General features: G+C 41.1%; 1 protein-coding gene across 4 annotated transcripts in view; it reads right to left on the minus strand.

Annotated features, from left to right (window-relative positions):
* Positions 1-13,513: 13,513 nt before the first annotated feature.
* The window catches only part of LOC113567715 (acyl-CoA dehydrogenase family member 11-like), an 18,216-nt gene continuing 12,483 nt past the window's right edge, over positions 13,514-19,246 (minus strand). For 3 of the 4 annotated variants that reach the window (XM_035534933.1, XM_035534934.1, XM_035534935.1), the window contains exons 12-15: positions 18,860-18,967; positions 16,668-16,833; positions 14,708-14,774; positions 13,514-14,115 (exon numbers count right to left, since the gene is read on the minus strand). In XM_035534933.1, coding sequence (XP_035390826.1) covers positions 13,998-14,115; positions 14,708-14,774; positions 16,668-16,833; positions 18,860-18,967 — 459 coding nt within the window. In that variant the 3' untranslated portion in view covers positions 13,514-13,997. Of the gene's footprint in view, positions 14,116-14,707; positions 14,775-16,667; positions 16,834-18,843; positions 18,968-19,246 lie in introns of those variants that run through there. The other variant, XM_035534936.1, reaches the window with a different exon arrangement.

Raw genomic sequence — 19,246 nt, forward strand, 5'->3', positions numbered from 1 at the left:
GCTCTGCCTGCTCAGCGACACAGAAACATCGACCCCCGAAGGATGCTGGGAAAGAAGAGTAAGAAGCAGAAGGGGAAGAAGCGCATAACCGTTCCTCCCCTCACGGGGAAACCTCCCACCCTCCCGGGCAATCTCGGCACAGGGGAGAGTGCTCCTGGAAGATTTTGGGGGGGCTCTGGGTGTAGTTCAGGGGCAGATTCTGTGATCCTGTTACCCCTACTAGGACTACCTGGAGAGCTTTGGGGAGTATGAAGGGAGTAAGGGCTATACCAATGTCAGCTTCCAATCAGACCCGGAGGTCGTTCAGGTGGAGAATCCCGCGACGGAGGTGAAGGAGGTCCTCCATAAGGATTCCCCCTCGGAAATGGACACCACGTTGGCGGATTCCGAGAGCAAAGGGCCTCTGGTGCCCAAGGTACCACCCACGGCTCCGCCCCAGGAGGCACCACTCCAGAACAAGCAGGCTGCCCTGTGGGGCTTGCAGAGAGGCATCGTCATCCGCTGAGGACGCTACCTCCGCAAAGGCACGCAGCCCCAGAGTTTAAGTGCCTATGCCTAAGCCTCATAAATGCAAGAAGGCAGCATCACCAGTGCCTGCCCCCAAAACAGACAAATCAGATGGTGCGCTTCCAGACACGCGGGTGCCAAAACCTGAGCAAGCGCTTCCACACAAGCCGGTGAAGGAGGATCCCATCCAGCTGGGGCAGACTCCAACCCAGCCAATGACAGGAGGACTGGCTGGGGCTACTGCTACCTTCCCCAGACTGTTTAATAATTCTTTATGTATTCTTGTTCATGTACCTGTCCCATTCACCTATCCCAGTCTCATTTACTGTGCCAGTTACTTTGACCCCCTTTGTGTCAGTGCCTGTGTCCGTCAGTGTGTCCGTCTCTGTGTCTGCTGTTGTCTTGGTCCCTGTCTTCCTCCCCTCTGTCCTGCTCACCCTGGCCAGTGTCGGGTCACTTGGTCCTCCAGCCTCGTCATTTGGCGTTGGTTTCAAGGTCAATAGACTGGTGCGCCGGGAGTCGCACCGTTGGGAAGGGGCTCTGTCACGATACAGTCCCTCTTCCCAAAGTCTCCCTGTGTGTGTGTGTGTGTGTGTGTGTGTGTGTGTGTGTGTTCGTTCGTTTGTCCATATGGCCATGCGCCCCCTGTATTTCACACCTGCTCCTCGTTGTGTATCGTTAGTGTACTTGTATTACATCACAGGGAGAGGAGAACTACTGAAGGTCTTTATTCACTCTAAGTGTGAATGTTGTCGGTGTTTGACCCTGATAGCCTGCGAGCTACATCGTCATTGCGGTGTGTGTTAATAAACATTTGTCCTGTGTTCCGCAACTCATCCCCGCATCCTGCTCTGCCTCCTCAGTGTAACAGTATAGTTGTGAGTTATGCCTAAATTGTGCTAGTCTGTACAGCTGTTAGAAACAGAAAGATAGTTTTAGATGTGGTTTTACCTCTAAGTTCTTTTTCTTGTAAGTTAATCATTTGGTTCTTAAAAAAAGTGTGATATGTTGCTTTTGGCTCTTATTAGTAAAATATCTATGCACAAACTAACATCTGCCAAGAAAAACAATTTTGAGTTATCTGGTTGCCATGGCGTATATCGCTACAGGCCACATCCACACCTCCACCCGCACTCCCATCCATGTCCGCACCTCCACCCGCACTCCCATCCATTTCCGCACCTCCACCCGCACTCCCATACGTCCACACCTCCACCTGCACTCCCATCCATGTCCACACCTCCACCCACACTTCCATCCATATCCAAACCCCCACTCCCATCCATGTCCACACCTACACCCCCTCCTGTCTACTACTTTATGGACAATCAGAACTTTATAAACATCACACACATAATCATCATCACAAGTCAGTGCTTTATGGACATCAAGAACAATATCACCGCAGTTCAATACTTTATGAACATCACATACATAATCATGACAGGTCAGTACTTTATGGACATCACACACAACACCATGGATCAGTACTTTAAGAACATCGCCATAGGTCAGCTTTTTGTGAACCTCACACACAGCATCACCATGGGTCAGTAATTTATGGTCATCACAGATCAGTACTGTTATGGCTCAACACTCATTAGTTTCTGCATTTAAATACACACTGGCCAAATTCAGAATATAGAATGTGGAACAAAATTTATGAATATATGAGTATTTATTTATTGAAATAGTATCTGAAAGTTCACACATTTCCAAACACTTGCATCAACTCCTCAGATATATCACACTGCTGCTGCAAAACTATATATATATGTGTGACCACATGCCTTAAGAAAGAGAGCGTGTCTGTGTGTTTTTGTGTTTGATCATGTGTGAGAGTGTGTGTCAGAGAGTGTGTATACATCAAATATGTGACCACATGGCTTAAGAGAGAAAGAGAGCATGTGTGTGGGTGTGGGTGTGTGTGTGTGTGTGAGTGTGTGTGAGAGAGAGTGTTTACATCATATGCACCACAACATGTCTCTAGCAGCCCTGGACCACAGTATTAACACTGAATGTTCATCTTAAGGGAGAGAGAGAGAGAGCGAGAGAGAGAGAGAGAGAGAGAGAGAGAGAGAGAGAGAGAGAGAGAGAGAGAGAGTGTGTGTGTGTGTGTGTGTGTGTGTGTGTGTGTGTGACCATGTGTAAGAGAGTGTGAATGTGAGAATGTGAGAGAGCATGTGTGACCGTGTGTAAGAGAGTGTATGTGTGTGACCATGTGTAAGAGAGTGTGTGTGTGACCATGTGTAAGAGAGTGTGTGTGTGTGTGTCTGCGTAAGAGAGTATGTGTGTGTGACCATGTGTAAGAGAGTGTGTGTGTGTGTGTGTGACCATGTGTAAGAGAGTGTGTGTGTGTGTGTCTGCGTAAGAGAGTATGTGTGTGTGACCATGTGTAAGAGAGTGTATGTGTGTGTCTGTGTAAGAGAGTGTGTGTGTGTGACGGTGTGTAAGAGAGCGTGTGTGTGTGAGATGGTGTGTAAGAGAGCGTGTGTGTGTCTGTGTAAGAGAGAGTGTGTGAGTGTCTGTGTAAGAGAGTGTGTGTGACGGTGTGTAAGAGAGTGTGTGTGTCTGCGTAAGAGAGTGTATGTGTGTCTGCGTAAGAGAGGGTGTGTGTGTGACGGTGTGTAAGAGAGAGTGTGTGTGTGAAGGTGTGTAAGAGAGTGTGTGTGTGTCTGTGTAAGAGGGTGTGTGTGACGGTGTGTAAGAGGGTATGTGTGTGTGTGAGACGGTGTGTAAGAGAGTGTGTGTGTCTGTGTAAGAGAGTGTGTGTGTGTCTGCGTAAGAGTGTGTGTGTGTGTGTGTCTCCATAAAAGAGTGTGTGTGTGTGTAAGGGTGTATAAGAGAGAGTGTGTGTTTGTCTGCGTAAGACAGTGTGTGTGTGACGGTGTGTAAGAGAGAGTGTGTGTGTGAGACGGTGTGTAAGAGAGAGTGTGTGTGTGTGTGATGGTGTGTAAGAGAGAGTGTGTGTGAGACGGTGTGTGAGAGTGTGTGTGTCTGTGTAACAGAGAATGTGTGTGTCTGCGTAAGATAGTGTGTATGTCAACATAAGAGTGTGTGTGTGTGTGTGACGGTGTGTAAGAGAGTGTGTGTGTGTCTGTGTAAGAGAGAGTGTGTGTGTGACGGTGTGTAAGAGAGTGTGTGTGTGTGTCTGTGTCTGTGTAAGAGAGTGTGTGTTTGTCTGCATAAGAGAGTGTGTGTGTGACGGTGTGTAAGAGAGTGTGTGTGTGTGTGTGTGTGAGACGGTGTGTAAGAGAGTGTGTGTGTCACGGTGTGTAAGTGTGTGTGTGTGTCTATGTAAGAGAGAGTGTGTATGTGAAGATGTGTAAGAGAGCGTGTGTGTGTGTGTGTGTGTGTGACGGTGTGTAAGAGAGCGTGTGTGTGTCTGCGGAAGAGAGTGTGTATGTGTCTGTGTAAGAGAGAGTGTGTGTGTGACGGTGTGTAAGAGAGTGTGTGTGTGTCTGCGTAAGAGAGAGTGTGTGTGTGACGGTGTGTAAAAGATTGTGTGTGTGTGTGTGTGTGTGTCTGTGTAAGCGTGGCCAGTGCTCTGCAGTGCAGCCTGAAAGTCAGTAATGCCATCAGTTAGCTGTAATGAAGGAGAATAAGCAGTAATTGCGTTGGGGACTGAGGGATTGCTTTGATTCTACTCTGCCGTTCACTCTCACCCCTGCTCACACCTCCACCCCACTCCCATCCATGTCCATATCCACACCTCCACCCAACTCCAGTCCACATTCACACCTTCACCTCCACTCCCATCCATGTCCACACCTCCACCTGCGCCACCACTCCCGTCCACGTCCACACCCCCACCCATGCCTCCACGCCATTCCAACCACACACCTACTCCTGCTTCCACCTCCCTGTCCAGGCCTCCACCCCCTCCTGCCTCTACACAGAAAACTCCCATCCACCCCACCTCCATTCCTGCTCCAGAGAGGAATCCTAACCCCATACATACCCAATTCCTCATTTTAATCTGCTCCATAATTACACACAAAGCCCCTGTTCACAAGGCTACTTAACTACAAACACTGGGAAACCAAATTCACACTCATACACACACACACACACACACACACACACACACACACACACACACACACACACACACACACACATACTCTATCACCATGTTTTACACAAATACACTCTCATACATACTCTATATTCTATTTATCCTGCTGGGGTAATTGTCCTGGAGTATGTACCTACTCATGGGCAGAAATGTCATTGTCATTTCCATTCTGTTTCATTCTGACTCCACACAGAGTCAGAGCCACTTATCTAACAGGAAGATTTTCTGGAATACTCATACAGCTTTGTTCCAGTTCAAAGTCACCTTCAGTTCAGACGAACTTAAACACACACACACACACACAGTGCTGCTGAAAGGGATCAAGTTCAAACTAAACTAAAAATGATTTTAAATCATTTAGACCACAGGCTACAGTGAAATCAAATCAAGAGCAGTGATTTCATCAACTTCAAATGCAAAACACACACACATATACACACACACCTTAAAAATGACCTGATTTGTCAGATCACATGTAGCATTTCTTCAAGTAATCAAACAATTTGGAAACATTCGAAATGGGATTAAACAGTGCCCACCCATCATGTTTGTGTATATTTATATATATTGCTTTGATTATAAATAAAATTAAATTGTTTAAATATATTGAATATATTTTAATAATTGTTTTAATGCAACATCCAGTCTTGGACTTTCCACATGTACATTTCACTGTACATAGACACGATGATGAAACTTGAATCTTCGAGCAGAGGGTAACAGGAAATCAGCTCCACTGTGATCTCCTCTGACCCCATCAGCTCACAGTTCAGCAGGAATTGAATTCCCTGTGGAGAGCTCCCTGATCACATGACCTACTATGGATATGAGTTGCTCATCCATAACACATCTGCATACACCCACGCACGCACATACACGTGCACATACAAACATATGCTTGCACACACACACAATTTCTGATCTTGGCCAGTTTTAAGTTTACTGATGATCATGTTATGATCGTGTTTTTTTCAAAGCTCTTTCTTACTTTACATCATGTGTTTCTTACTTTACATCATGTGTTTGTCTTACTTTACATCATGTGTTTCTTAATTTACATCATGTTTCTTACTTTACATCTGGCATAATCGCATAGGTGACTCCAATACGTTCAAACAACAGGATTCCATTAAAGGAGAAAACTGTTGTAAGCAAAAAATAAATAAATATAATTACTACCATTATATTTATATTATTGTTGCTGCTGTGTTTGTTATTACATGTACAAAGACTAAGGCAAGCCCTTGGGTCATTGTCATTTGTGCTTGTATTGGTGCAGCATTTTGGATCATTATTATTTAGCTAATGCTTCTCTGCTTGCCTGGTGATCCTGTGAACTCTTATAAAGTAGAGAAGCCCAGCACATTCTCCTCCAACACACATTCCACACTGGGCTCTTATAACACAGAGAAGCCCAGCACATTCTCCTCAAACACACATTCCACACTGGGCTCTTATAACACAGAGAAGCCCAGCACATTCTCCACAAACACACATTCACCACCAGTGCAGAGGCCTGTTGTGTTCTAAAACAGCACATCAGTAATCTAGCTCAGAGACCCTCAGTTAGTTTAGCTGATGTCTGTTAGGGACTTTATTATATCACAGAGAGAGGACTACTAGAGATCTTTATTACATCACAGAGAGAGGAGGACTAGAGATCTTTATTACATCACAGAGAGAAGAGGACTACTGGAGGTCTTTATTACATCACAGAGAGAGGAGAACTACTGGAGGTCTTTATTACATCACAGAGAGAGGAGGACTACTGGAGTTCTACATCACAGAGAGAGGAGGACTACTGGAGGTCTTTATTACATCACAGAGAGAGGAGGACTACTGGAGGTCTACATCACAGAGAGAGGTCTTTATTATTTCTAGCAAGGTTGATTTCTGTAATGGTCTCCTTAAAAGTCTTACTAAAATGACAATCAAACAAATTCAGATGATTCAAAATACAGCTGCCAGACATCTTACTAAAAATTAAAGAATGGAACACAACTGGATTGCTAAATCATATACTATTACTGACTTTCAGGGTGTTCCACAAGGATCTGTATTGGGCCTTTGGCTATTTATTATTTACATTTGCCCTCTTGGTGTCATTATTTATCAACATGGTTTAACATTTATTTCTTTACAGATGACGCAAAGATTTATTTTAGCACTCAATTTACAGCTTCTCCCTTACACCCTCTTCTCCAATAAAATGTCAATAAGATATAAAAAACTGGATGGCAACATTCTCAGATTAAAATGCAAAATTGCAAAAATGCTGGGAGTGTCCAAACTCATAAAGGCTCCTCGTCATCACCTGGCTTTTGAGTTGCTGATTGCATTCATAATCTTGTGTTTATTCTACTCATGGATGCGTGCTTTTTATTGTTTTTATTGTTTTATTTTATTGTTTTCATTACTTTATATGTATGTGTACAGTTTGTTTAATTGCTTTGTACTTTTAGTTTCTGTTTGTTTTGTGTATTTTTTATTCTACAGTGTTCTTGAGCTTGAACAAGGCACTTTATAAATAAAACATATTAATAAATCTTTAAATTGGCACCAAGTATTTTACAGAAATGCCTTCAAGGTAACAATTACCTCTAAAACCTATTCAATCTGGCTTTCAGAAGCAGCACTGCACTTTCTCTTGTATTTACTTTTTTATACATTTGTCAGATGTAGAACTTACAATTTCAGTCATGTTACAGACAGAGATGAGTGTAGTGTTAGGAGTCTTGCCAAAGGACTCTTACTGGTATAGAATAGAGCACTTGTCCTGGGTTTGAACCCAGTCCTCCACAGGAGGCACAGCATTGTTACCCATGATACCAACCATTACTTACTAACATTTACGGCATCTAGCTAACGCGTTTTTCCAAAGCAACTTACAATTATGACTGAGTACAATTTGACCATTTGAGGGTTACGGGCCTTGCTCAGGGGCCCAACAGTGGCAGCTTGACAGTGGTGGGACTTGAACCAACAACCATCTGATTACAAGTCAAGCACCTTCACCACTGAGCATTGCTTTATGTATATAATATGCTGTATACAAAAACTTGCCTTGCTGTTATCTGTTCATCTACCATTTTTTCATTTTTATTTTTTTCTTAAGAAATTTAGTTCTATAAAATTTACAAACTGCAACTGTAAGTGCATTCTCTCTGTACAGTGTTACTGCATAAACAGGTCCAATAATAAATACATTGAAATTTGAAGGTGCTTTATGGACCACTGCACAAGTGTAAGTGAGTGTATGTATACAGTAAGGCAGCCAGAACTAACCCACTAACCTGAGCGTCAGCCTTCTAATGAATACGATTTCATTCTCTGACAAATGAACGCACTCACCACTGACTCCACCTTCGTTCTCTGACAACGTGAAAGCACTCACCACTCACTCCAACTTCATGAAAGTACCCACCCCTGACTCTGCCTTTATTCTCCAACAATTATTGTCATATGTCTGATATGTTTATCATTGATTATCAGTATCATACGTGTCTTTACTATTTATTATTGATTATTATTTTAAAACATGTCTAACTACTTCCTGGTATGTGAACTAGCTTTTGTTCAACATTTTACAGCATTTATGATGGTGATATAGTAAAAAAAATCAGAAAACTCCACATTTTCTCTCCTGTAATTCCTCTGATGGAAAAGGGTGTGTGCATGCGTATGAATGTGCGCTCGCATCTGTGTGTGTATTATTTAACTTCATTCAAACTTTACTATGCCATTTTGTGACATTTGCAAAATAATTGTTATAATTATAAAATTAATGCTTCATTGTACTAAATGAATACAATATTCTCCTAAAGGAATGCTTTGTTGTGCTAAATTAATACTATATTGTCCTAAAGTACTGCTTCATTTTATTTAATAATTACTATATTGTCCTAAATTAATGCTTCATTTTACTTATGTAATACTATATTGTCCTAAATTAATGCTTCATTGTATGTAATTTATACTATATTGTCCTAAATTAATGCTTCATTTTACTTATGTAATACTATATTGTCCTAAATTAATGCTTCATTGTATTTAATTTATACTATATTGTCCTAAATTAATGCTTCATTGTATTTAATTTATACTATATTGTCCTAAATTAATGCTTCATTGTATTTAATTTATGCTATATTGTCCTAAATTAATGCTTCTTTGTATTTAATTTATGCTATATTGCCCTAAATTAATGCTTCATTGTATTTAATTTATACTATATTGTCCTAAATTAATGCTTCATTGTATTTAATTTATACTATATTGTCCTAAATTAATGTTTCATTTTACTTAATAATATTTTGTCCTAAATGAATGCTTCATTGTACTAAAATGAAAGCTGTGGCACTGTGTCTGTCTGTGTCTCAGTCTCTGTTTGTCTGTCTGTCTGTCTGTCTGTCTGTCTGTGTGTGTTTGTGTGTATACGCATGCGCGCGTGCGCGTGCGCGCGCCTGGAGCTGATTAATGGAATAGATCAGACAGAAGAGACCAAAGCATATTTACACCCAGCATGTTCACTATTAAAATACACTGTGTGTAAGTGTGTGTTTTATTCTCATGCACTTCATTAAATTCTGCATTATGCAGTTTTAGTGTAATAGCTTTTCAGAAATGGGATTTTAGGGAAACGGTTTTTGCTGGAAAAAAAAATAACATACAATAATTAATTCTTTAATTTCACTAAAGTCAAACATTTATACAGTAAACAAATTTTGCTTTGAGGATGAATTTACTTTGAGTGTTAGAGTTTATCCTCTTTATCCTGGTAGTACTTCAGACCTTGGTTCTCCATTCACATGGCACAATTCAATTTAACATTTCTAAATACAGCAGCCTATTTAATTTGTACCCAATTCTGAAACTAGATATATTTAATTATTAGGTAAATATATATTTTAGATTAGCAATATCTATAATATTGGATTTGATACATAAAGATACAATACAATGTTAATATTCCTTTCTAACTTTCAGCAATATTTAAAAATGTATCTGAATTGATGAATTTGTTTATGCATTTAGTTTGATTTTATTTTTTAGTATTATACACATTTAACTTTCCAATATACCATAAATATAATGGACTAATAAAAGAATACCAAATTGCCAAATGAACTGTAGAAAAACTGGAGAACAAATAAAATTACACACTAGAAATCAAATTAAATGAAAGGAATTTCATTCAAGGATTTCAAAGGAAATCTTTAAGTTCTATTTGTATTCGCACAGTTACCATGTCTGTGAATAAGTGAATCTTTTTTTTTTATTTGTACAGTTACTGTGTGTAAAAAACGATTTATTTTTGTTCATTTCTGAGCGTGTATTACTGTGTGTGTATGTGAAGATTTTTGTTTCTAGTTACTGTGTGTGAATAATAATACATGAATGCTGCAGATATAAACATTGCTTTCACACAACAGAACAAAATTGTAAAACTTAGTGAAAGCTGTTGTTTTTCAGTGTTGTCTGCATTATCTGTAGCTGCTAACACAATGACTATTTTAAGAATAGTTTAATCTGTGAGCTATGAGCTTCTCCCTATGCGTGTGTGTGTGTGTGTGTGTGTGTGTGTGTGTGTGTGTGTGTGTGTGTGTGCGTGTGTGTGTGTGCGTGTGTGTGTGTGTGTGCGTGTGCGCGTGTGTGTGTGTGAGAGAAGCCAAAAACCTGGGTGGGGTTGCTGATCTTATCAGACCTTACTGTATTACTGCATCTCAGCACACATCAATGATTTAAAGAAAGGGGGAGAAAGAGAGAGAGAGAAAGGTAAGGAGGGAGGGCTTGTGATGGAGGACAGGGGGGAGAAGAGAGAAAGAGTAGGGCAGGGAGCATACTGATGGAACGGGAGACATGGAATGAGGAGGACGATCTGGTGAACTGATGTCCAAAGAGACTCCATAAAGTTCTCATCTCCTATGACATCACAGAAGATGCCCCTCACTGATTACACTAGCAGGTGCTGAACCCAGTTCCTAAAATACAGACCTCCTACCATCCAAAACAATAGTATTCTGCACACATACAGCTGCAGTTGGGCATGAGGAGAACTCTCACCATGCAGGAATGTCTCAGTCTGCTTCACTTAGCTCCTCTGACACTGCCAGAAACATCTAGAAATGATTTTTCACTTCTTCAAAGTGGTAGACAGTGATGCATAGAGGAACATACTGAGTCAACTTCAGCCATTAGATGATAAAAGATGACATACAGGACAACAGTTAACACTGTGTTAGGAGAACACGTTTTAAATTTGAATAAAAATATTATTTAAAATAATGAAAAAAAACATTGAACAGGGTATTCTCATATTTCAGTGCCACACAAGAATCACTAAAATTATTTGGATTAGTTTTAAATAACATTCCTGAAGAATTAATATGAACTGAGTAAAAATGATGATTGTTTTTGATAAGTGACATTCTTATAGTGGACTTGCATACACATGCATACACGCCCACACACACACACTCATTTCAACTCTACAATTTCAACTCTATAATACCACCCTCAATCCATCTCCCACACACACACACACACACACTCACACACAATCTTGAGTCCGAATGAAGTATTGATTAAACCATTAGGCCCATGGCTGTGTTTAAGGACAAATTGGGCAAACTCACACAGGAGCCACCACAGCGCACACACTCTCTCTCTCTCTCACTCACACACACAGAAACACACAGACGTACACCCGCACACACCCCACCCCCCCAATTACTCAATCAACACACACGGCTCTCCTAATCTGAAACACAATGTGTGTCTTTATCGTGTTCTGTAGCACACTGATCATCTCCGTTAATGCAGCACAGAGTATTAAAGAATCAATGAATGGAACCTCTCTGTCTCTCTCTCTCTCTCTCTCTCTCTCACACACACACACACACACAAACCCTAATGCAGCAGTAACATAGAGTATTACAAATGGAACCTTCTCTCACTCAAACACACACACAAACAAACCCAAACCACACCAGCCCTAAGACACTGCAGTTGGACTCAGGGGTGTCAGGGTGTGTGTTTCAGAGGTCCTGCATGGTTTACAGAAGAACACTAGAGTACATCCATGGCTCAAGTACTGACCTAATGAGACCAACTACTGCAGACCAACTTCACACACACACTCCCTTATTTCAGTTACTTCTATTTAACATTATTTCATTGAAACCCTTTACCGATCTGACCTTAATGTTTCTGTGTGTGTGTGTTTGTGTGACAGGAGGAGGTGGAGGAACAGATTGTAGTATTGATTTAATTTGTGTTCTATGAACATTTCCACGTAAAGCTGACATAGAACGTGTACTCTGTGGAGAAAGTCATGCTCTGTGTGTGTGTGTTTTCAGAGGAGTTAGTGGATGGAAAGGCCAGTCGTCAACCGTAACCCAATGTAGCCGATAAAAAGCTGCTCAACACTAGAAACCAAAAGGTCACTCTCTCTCACACAGACACACACACACACACACACACACACACACACACACACACGAGTCATGATGTTGAACTTTACAGACAGGGGGAGAGTTGGGGAGAGAGACTGAGCAGGAGGGAGGGAGAGAGAGAGAGAGAGAGAGAGAGAAAGAGAGAGAGAGAGAGAGAGAGAGAGAGAGAGAGAGAGAGAGAGAGATACAGAAGGCCAGAGGGAGGGAAAATGTGGAAGAGCATATGTAAGCACATGCAAAGGAGGAAGTGTGTGACTGGAGGTAGTGTGCTCAGCCACGGGGCAGACTGTGTATTGATCCCACAGATCATATACCAGAACAGGATGAGTGCATTTAGTGCAAAACCTGTCAGGACTAGGGCCTTCCACTGTTAACCATGCAGGGCGTCTGTTCCACTGCCTGATCAGAATGGTGAATCATGCGTTCACATGCTCACACACACACACACACACACACACACACACACACACACACACACACACACACACACACACACACACACACACACACACACACACACACACACACACACACAGTCTGTGCAGACTCTGGTCTGGTGTGAATTATATTGCACGTAATGCACTTCCTGCATCCTGGCCAATGACAGTCCTGCACATCAGAGCAAGTGGACAGAGCTGAGAACACAGAGATTCACTTCAGAGATTCACTTGTTGTGTCTCATCCAACACGCTGCTCGAGGAGGAAATTTCCTGTGCTTACATTTCGCTCTGATTTATTCTTGGTTTATGGGTTAGGGCTTAGGGGTTAGGGGTGAGTTAAGGTCAGGGCTGGGTTGGGATATGTCTGGGTTAGGGCTTCAGGGTCAAGGCTGGGTTAAGGTTAGTTAGGGTTGGGATATGGCTGGGTTACGGTTTTAGGGGTTAGGGCTGGGTTAGGGTTAGGAGTTATGGCTGAGTTAGGGGATAGCAGTTATAGCTGGGTTAGGGGTTAAAGCTGGGATAGGGGTTATGGCTGGGTTAGGGTTTAGGGCTGGATTAGGGTTTGGGTTTGGGTTTAGGGATTGGGATAGTGCTAAAGTTCAGGTTGGGTTAGGCTTGGTCAAAAAAAACATTTTCAATATTCAAGATCATTTACTTGAGTCAATGATCCTATTAAAACATGTACAGCACGATCCCTCTCTCACCTGAATTTATGAACATTCTCCTGTGCTTCCTGGTTGCTGTACAGGGGTGTAAAGTAACCAGTCACAAACCTTCTTATTAAAGGTTCAGCAGTTTAACATGCGAGTTATATTATGCCATTAGCCCCTAGACACATTAACCCTGATTTCTCCATCTCTATAAAGTCCTGTACTATTATTGATGAATTAATTTGAATTCCACTCAATATCTGTCAGGGAAGGTTATGTCCAGGTTATAATACTCATAAGTACATTACCACACATGCTGAGATAGAAGTAGCCACTGGTATGGTGGGCGTGGCTCAGAACAACAGGCACTAGACATTTAGCCAATCAGATGAAGAATATTTTAGCACTTTATTATCAAACAATACAGTTTCACTGAGAAGTCTGTAACAAATGCTTTAACAATCAACAAATTAAACTGTAGATAATAATGAGAACTGCACATATTACTACTAGTTAGAAATAGATATAACACAAAACCATTCATTCATTCTTAATAGCAAACACACACACAGTGTTTGCAGTTAGATGGGATAGCTTTGTCAAGATCACACACAAAAGATACTGAACCTTAACATACTGAACCACTACACAAATTCAGGAATTACGACTTCCCATTACCAAGCTAGGGCTTGTGTGTGGGAGTCATGAGTCTGCTATTGTGTTTGGAGCATTAATGTGTATGTAGGTGTGTGTGTGGGGTACTGTGTTTGGAGAGTTATTGTGAACGTTGATTTGTGTGTGTGGTACTTCAAACAGTAGTTGGAAGAAATCATAACGTGAGTGTGTGTGTATGCATGACCGAGTTGGTTCAGTCTTCATCTTCTAAGCCCTCATAAACCAGAGCAGTGTCCTTTGCTTGAGTGTCAGAACTGTAACACCCTTTGGCTTCACCACTGACTACAGGGCAAAGGTCCTGCTCACACCATCTAAATAACACACACACAAACACACACAATGTGGAAACTTTAATTATAAACGTCCAGGTGTATTATTTATTTGCACTACCTATCATTTGCTCTTGGATGAGTTTCCATTAATAAAGGAATCTTTATAATCTTTAGAGGATTATGACCAGATGGAATGTCTTTACTTGTCATATATGAAACTAAATGCTTTTTTCTACACATTCCAGCTTCTTTGGCAGGGAGCCAAAAAGGTTAAGGACCCTGCTCAGGTGTTGCATGGCAGATTTGAACCCACAACCTGATTGGAAGCCCAAAGTCCTACCCACAAGACTACCACTAGCATTCCTTTGTGCATGGGACTCTTATGAGATTATGACTCTCATAATATCCTCCGTGTATGATACTCTCAATCTGCTCAGTGTATGGGACTCTCATATTCTCCTGTGTGCATGGGACTCTCAATTTTTGATGGTTCATAAGAAACATCATAACTACAGGTTCTTTACAACACCATGCATCCTATTAATGTTCAAGCAGAACCACATACTCAAAACACACACACACGGCAAACACACACATATACAATTTACAGACACACACAGCCACACTTTACCTAACTGCAGCGTATATGTCTGAGTGTGAAGCACCTTCCCACGATGCATGATCAACTAGTAGAACACCTGAAACAGACAGAAAAAACCTGTAACACACACACACACAACACAGATAACTAACACAAACATGTAGAAAACAGTAACATACACAGTATTTAAAACTATAACAACATAGAACACTAATACTTTATTTAATGAATTCTTTCTAACAGTAAAATGAGTACATCCAGAAATAATAATGATGTATTATGATTATGATGTATCATGATTATAATGCTATTTTATGATGCTGATGTATGATGATGTACTATGATTGTGATGCTGATGTATTTTGATGCATTATAATTATGATGCTGATGTATGATGTATTATGATTCTAATATATTATGATTGTGATACTGATGTATTTACATTTTACCTTTACATTTTTATGGCATTTAGCTGACTTTTTTTTGTCCAAAGCGCCTTACAATTACTACTTAATACAACTTGAGCAATTGAAGGTAAAGGGTCTTGCTCAGCGGGCCAACAGAGGCAACTTGACATTGGGGTTTAAACTGGCAACCTACTGATTACCATCTTAACCATGATTATGATGCTGATGTTTGATGTATTATGACTGTGATGTAAGATTGGCACTGTGATGTAAGAGGAGGCCCCGTGTCTACAGTGTAATATAGCCACCCTTCTTTTCAATAACAGTCATAAGCCTTCCATCCATGAAGTCTGTCAATTTCTTGATCTGTTGACAATCTGTTGACACTGTTCAGAGAACTGTACTGTTTTCCTTCACCGTAAATCTCCTGTTTAGGAAGTTCTCAGTAGGGTTTAGGTCAGGTGAGGAAGGGAGCCATATCATTATTCTTTCATCTTTAAGGCCTGTACTCGCTAGCCATGCAGTGTAGTACTTTGAAGTATGCAATGGAGCATTGTCCTGCATAAAAATCATGGTCTTCTTGAAGGATGCAGATTTTTTTTCCTGTACCACTGCTTGAAGAAACTCTTTAAAAACTGGCAGTAGGTTTGGGAGTTGATTTTGATTCCATCTTCAACCCAAAAGATCCAGCTAACTCATCTTTAATAATACCAGCTCATAGCAGTACCCCACCTCCACCTTGTTGGCATCTGAGTCGAAGTGGAGGTTTGGACCCATTACCGATCCAGCCATAGGCCCATCCATCTGGACGTCAAGAGTCACTCTCACCAGTCCATAAAGCCCTTTAAAAACCTGTCTTCAGATATTTCTTGGCCCAGTCTTGACATTTCAGGTTATGTGTCTTGTTCAGTGGTGGTCGTGTTTCAGCCTTCATTACCTTGGCCAAGTCTCTGATTACTGAACACCTTACACATCTGGGCATTCCAGGTAGGTTGCAGTTTTGGATTATGACAGCACTGAAGGATAATGGGTTCCTGGTCACTTCAAGTTTAATTCTTCTCAAATATTTTGCAGTTAATTTGCATCTTTTTTTCTCAACACATTTCTTGCGACCCTGTTGACTATTTGCAATAAAACGTTTGATGTTTTTGTGATCATGCCCAAAACGCCCAATAATTATGCACAACCTTGATATAGGGTGTTGATCTCCTTAGGCTACACCCTCCCTCATTACACAAATACACATTACCTAATATGTTTAAATCCAATTCATTTACATTTATGGCATTTAGCTGTGGCGTTTATCCAAAACAACTTACACTTCTGAGGGAACACAACTTGAACAACTGAGGGCTAAGGTCCTTGCTCAGAGGCCCAACAGTGGCAACGGTGGGGCTTGAACTGGCAACCTTCCGATGACAAGTACCTTAACCACTGAGTCACCACTGCCCTAATGCATTCCAATTTATACAGCTTGGAGTTGAAAAATATGCATAATAATTGCTTCTTGCCTAGTAAATGTGCACATAGTGCATGTTACCCGTTTGTGTTTGTCTGTGTGTGCACGCGCGCATGTGTGCTACCCATATAAATGCGAGCAAGGCTGTAAGCCAGGTCCCGTGCTGCGAGTTCCAGACTGGCAGGGGGGCGTGATGCTGCAGTCTGGATAAACTGAGCCAGGCTGGAGAGGGAGGCCCCAACACGAGACACCACAGGACCCAGAGCAGGACTGGCAACGTGCAAACGGTCCTACAGGGACACGGACACACACACACAACAAATTTATAGAGCAGCAAAAAGGGCTTCTGCACTCTTATATAGTATATAAACAATGACCCCCTCACACACACACAGTCAAATACATGTTATGGAATGTTAAGCAGTTATTCTTTAGTCAATGGCAATAGAGAATGAACTTCACACATTTCACATAAAGCCAAAGTGGCTGGAAAAAAGGAGAAAAGAAGTGGAGTGATAAGTCCTGGAGATCCATCCGGTAAAGACTTTCAGTGCTGTAAGTGAAGCACAAGATAACATGTTAACTTACACTCTTTAGTGTAGCCACATGTCACCTAGGGCTACTACAAACACTACAAGCTAGACTAGCTCTTACGCCAACTAACATGGTCAACGCATGCGCTGGAAAGTTATTTTCGATGTTTTGCGATGTTTTTATTAATCTTGTTATGATAAGACACCGTAGAAATATGCTTCAAACATTTCCTGAAGCTGCGCACTTCCTTTTACATTTTGTCTCTAGTAAGACTAAAGAGTCTATGAGAGGTTAGATTATAGGTTAAGATACACGTCATTGGCCTCTGTTCGTGTAATTCGCGTGTCAATCAGGTCTTGGCCATCTCGCTGTGTGTGATTGTGATTTGATGCATGTGTGTTTCAGTCTGTGTGAAACTAACCAATAAACAATCATGAAATCACTAAGGATTTACCTTTCAGGTCGGAAACGTTTCCTCCATCGTTTAATTAACAACTAGCTAGCTAGCTAAAATGTGCAAAAAGTATACTGCTGCTGAAGTTGTAGCTATTTTGTAAAGTAGTGACAAAAATAACGGAGCCTTAGAGCTTGAGGGGGTTGATTCCCTTGATGATGAAGAATACAAAAATAAAGAGGTCGATGGCTAAATTAATGTTATTTTACAATAACACACTGCTTTTGTCAACCAAACTCTTTGGTAAACTAATTTCAAACACCAAAACAGTTGGTTCACATGAGTAAAGGTATGTTTTCAAAGGTAAGGCCAAATTATTTATGACTACCACTAATACTATCAGTTAGCCTAGCTCTTATGACTACCACTATCAGTTAGCCTAGCTCTTATGACTACCACTATCAGTTAGCCTAGCTCTTATGACTACCACTATCAGTTAGCCTAGCTCTTATGACTACCACTATCAGTTAGCCTAGCTCTTATGACTACCACTATCAGTTAGCCTAGCTCTTATGACTACCACTATCAGTTAGCCTAGCTCTTATGACTACCACTATCAGTTAGCCTAGCTCTTATGACTACCACTATCAGTTAGCCTAGCTCTTATGACTACCACTATCAGTTAGCCTAGCTCTTATGACTACCACTATCAGTTAGCCTAGCTCTTATGACTACCACTATCAGTTAGCCTAGCTCTTATGACTACCACTATCAGTTAGCCTAGCTCTTATGACTACCACTATCAGTTAGCCTAGCTCTTATGACTACCACTATCAGTTAGCCTAGCTCTTATGACTACCACTATCAGTTAGCCTAGCCCTTATGACTACCATGAATACTACCAGCTACAAATGTATGAATTACTCACAAAAAGAGAACCAAACACAAATACAATTATTATTCGCAGTGGGTTCCTGCATATTACTAAGAGTACCGAGCCGCTAAATGCTAAACAGTTAACGTAATTAGCATTAAATAATTACATGCCTGATTGAGCTCTACAATAACAGGGCTAACTAGCCCCGTTAATCAATTTTCATATTAATGTGTATTTAGCATTAAGACATACATGGGCTGCCCCGTTCCAATGAAGCTTTCATCTGGAAACTTCTGTCATCATTATGAAGAAAATTTTTATCACAGAAAGGGCAAGAGGTATCCACACACACACACACACACACGCAAGCGCGCGCCTGTCTGTCTGTCTGTCTGCTGTCGGTGTTGTAATTTGGTCTGTAATATCCGTGTCAGACAGCATCTGTGTGTGTGTGTGTGTGTGTGTGTGTGTGTGTGTGTGTGCGTGCGTGCGTACGTGCTCATTATCTCACTTTCACGTCTGAAAAGAATGCTTCCAGCACAAGGCCTGAGGATTTAGAAATTGAACGTAGAACATCCAGTGAGAGAACATTGGTGGTGCCTTCCCATATACTGAGTACCTACACACACGCAGATAAAAAGAGAGAAACATTAGTGATGCGTTCCATATATTGAGGAGCTACATAAACACACACATCAAAAAGGATCGCACAATTCACACACAAAGAAACACATTAGTCACACGTGAGCGCGCACGCACACACACACACACACACACACACAGACACACTCTGATATTAACGCCTTCTCGGGTTTATGGCTTGTGTACTACTCAATTACTGCTCGGCTTACGTCTAATTAAAAAATAATATAAGTATAAATGATATAGACAACCTAAC

The sequence above is a fragment of the Electrophorus electricus genome, chromosome 16 (genome assembly GCF_013358815.1).
Source record: "Electrophorus electricus isolate fEleEle1 chromosome 16, fEleEle1.pri, whole genome shotgun sequence".
NCBI classification, from domain to species: domain Eukaryota; kingdom Metazoa; phylum Chordata; class Actinopteri; order Gymnotiformes; family Gymnotidae; genus Electrophorus; species Electrophorus electricus.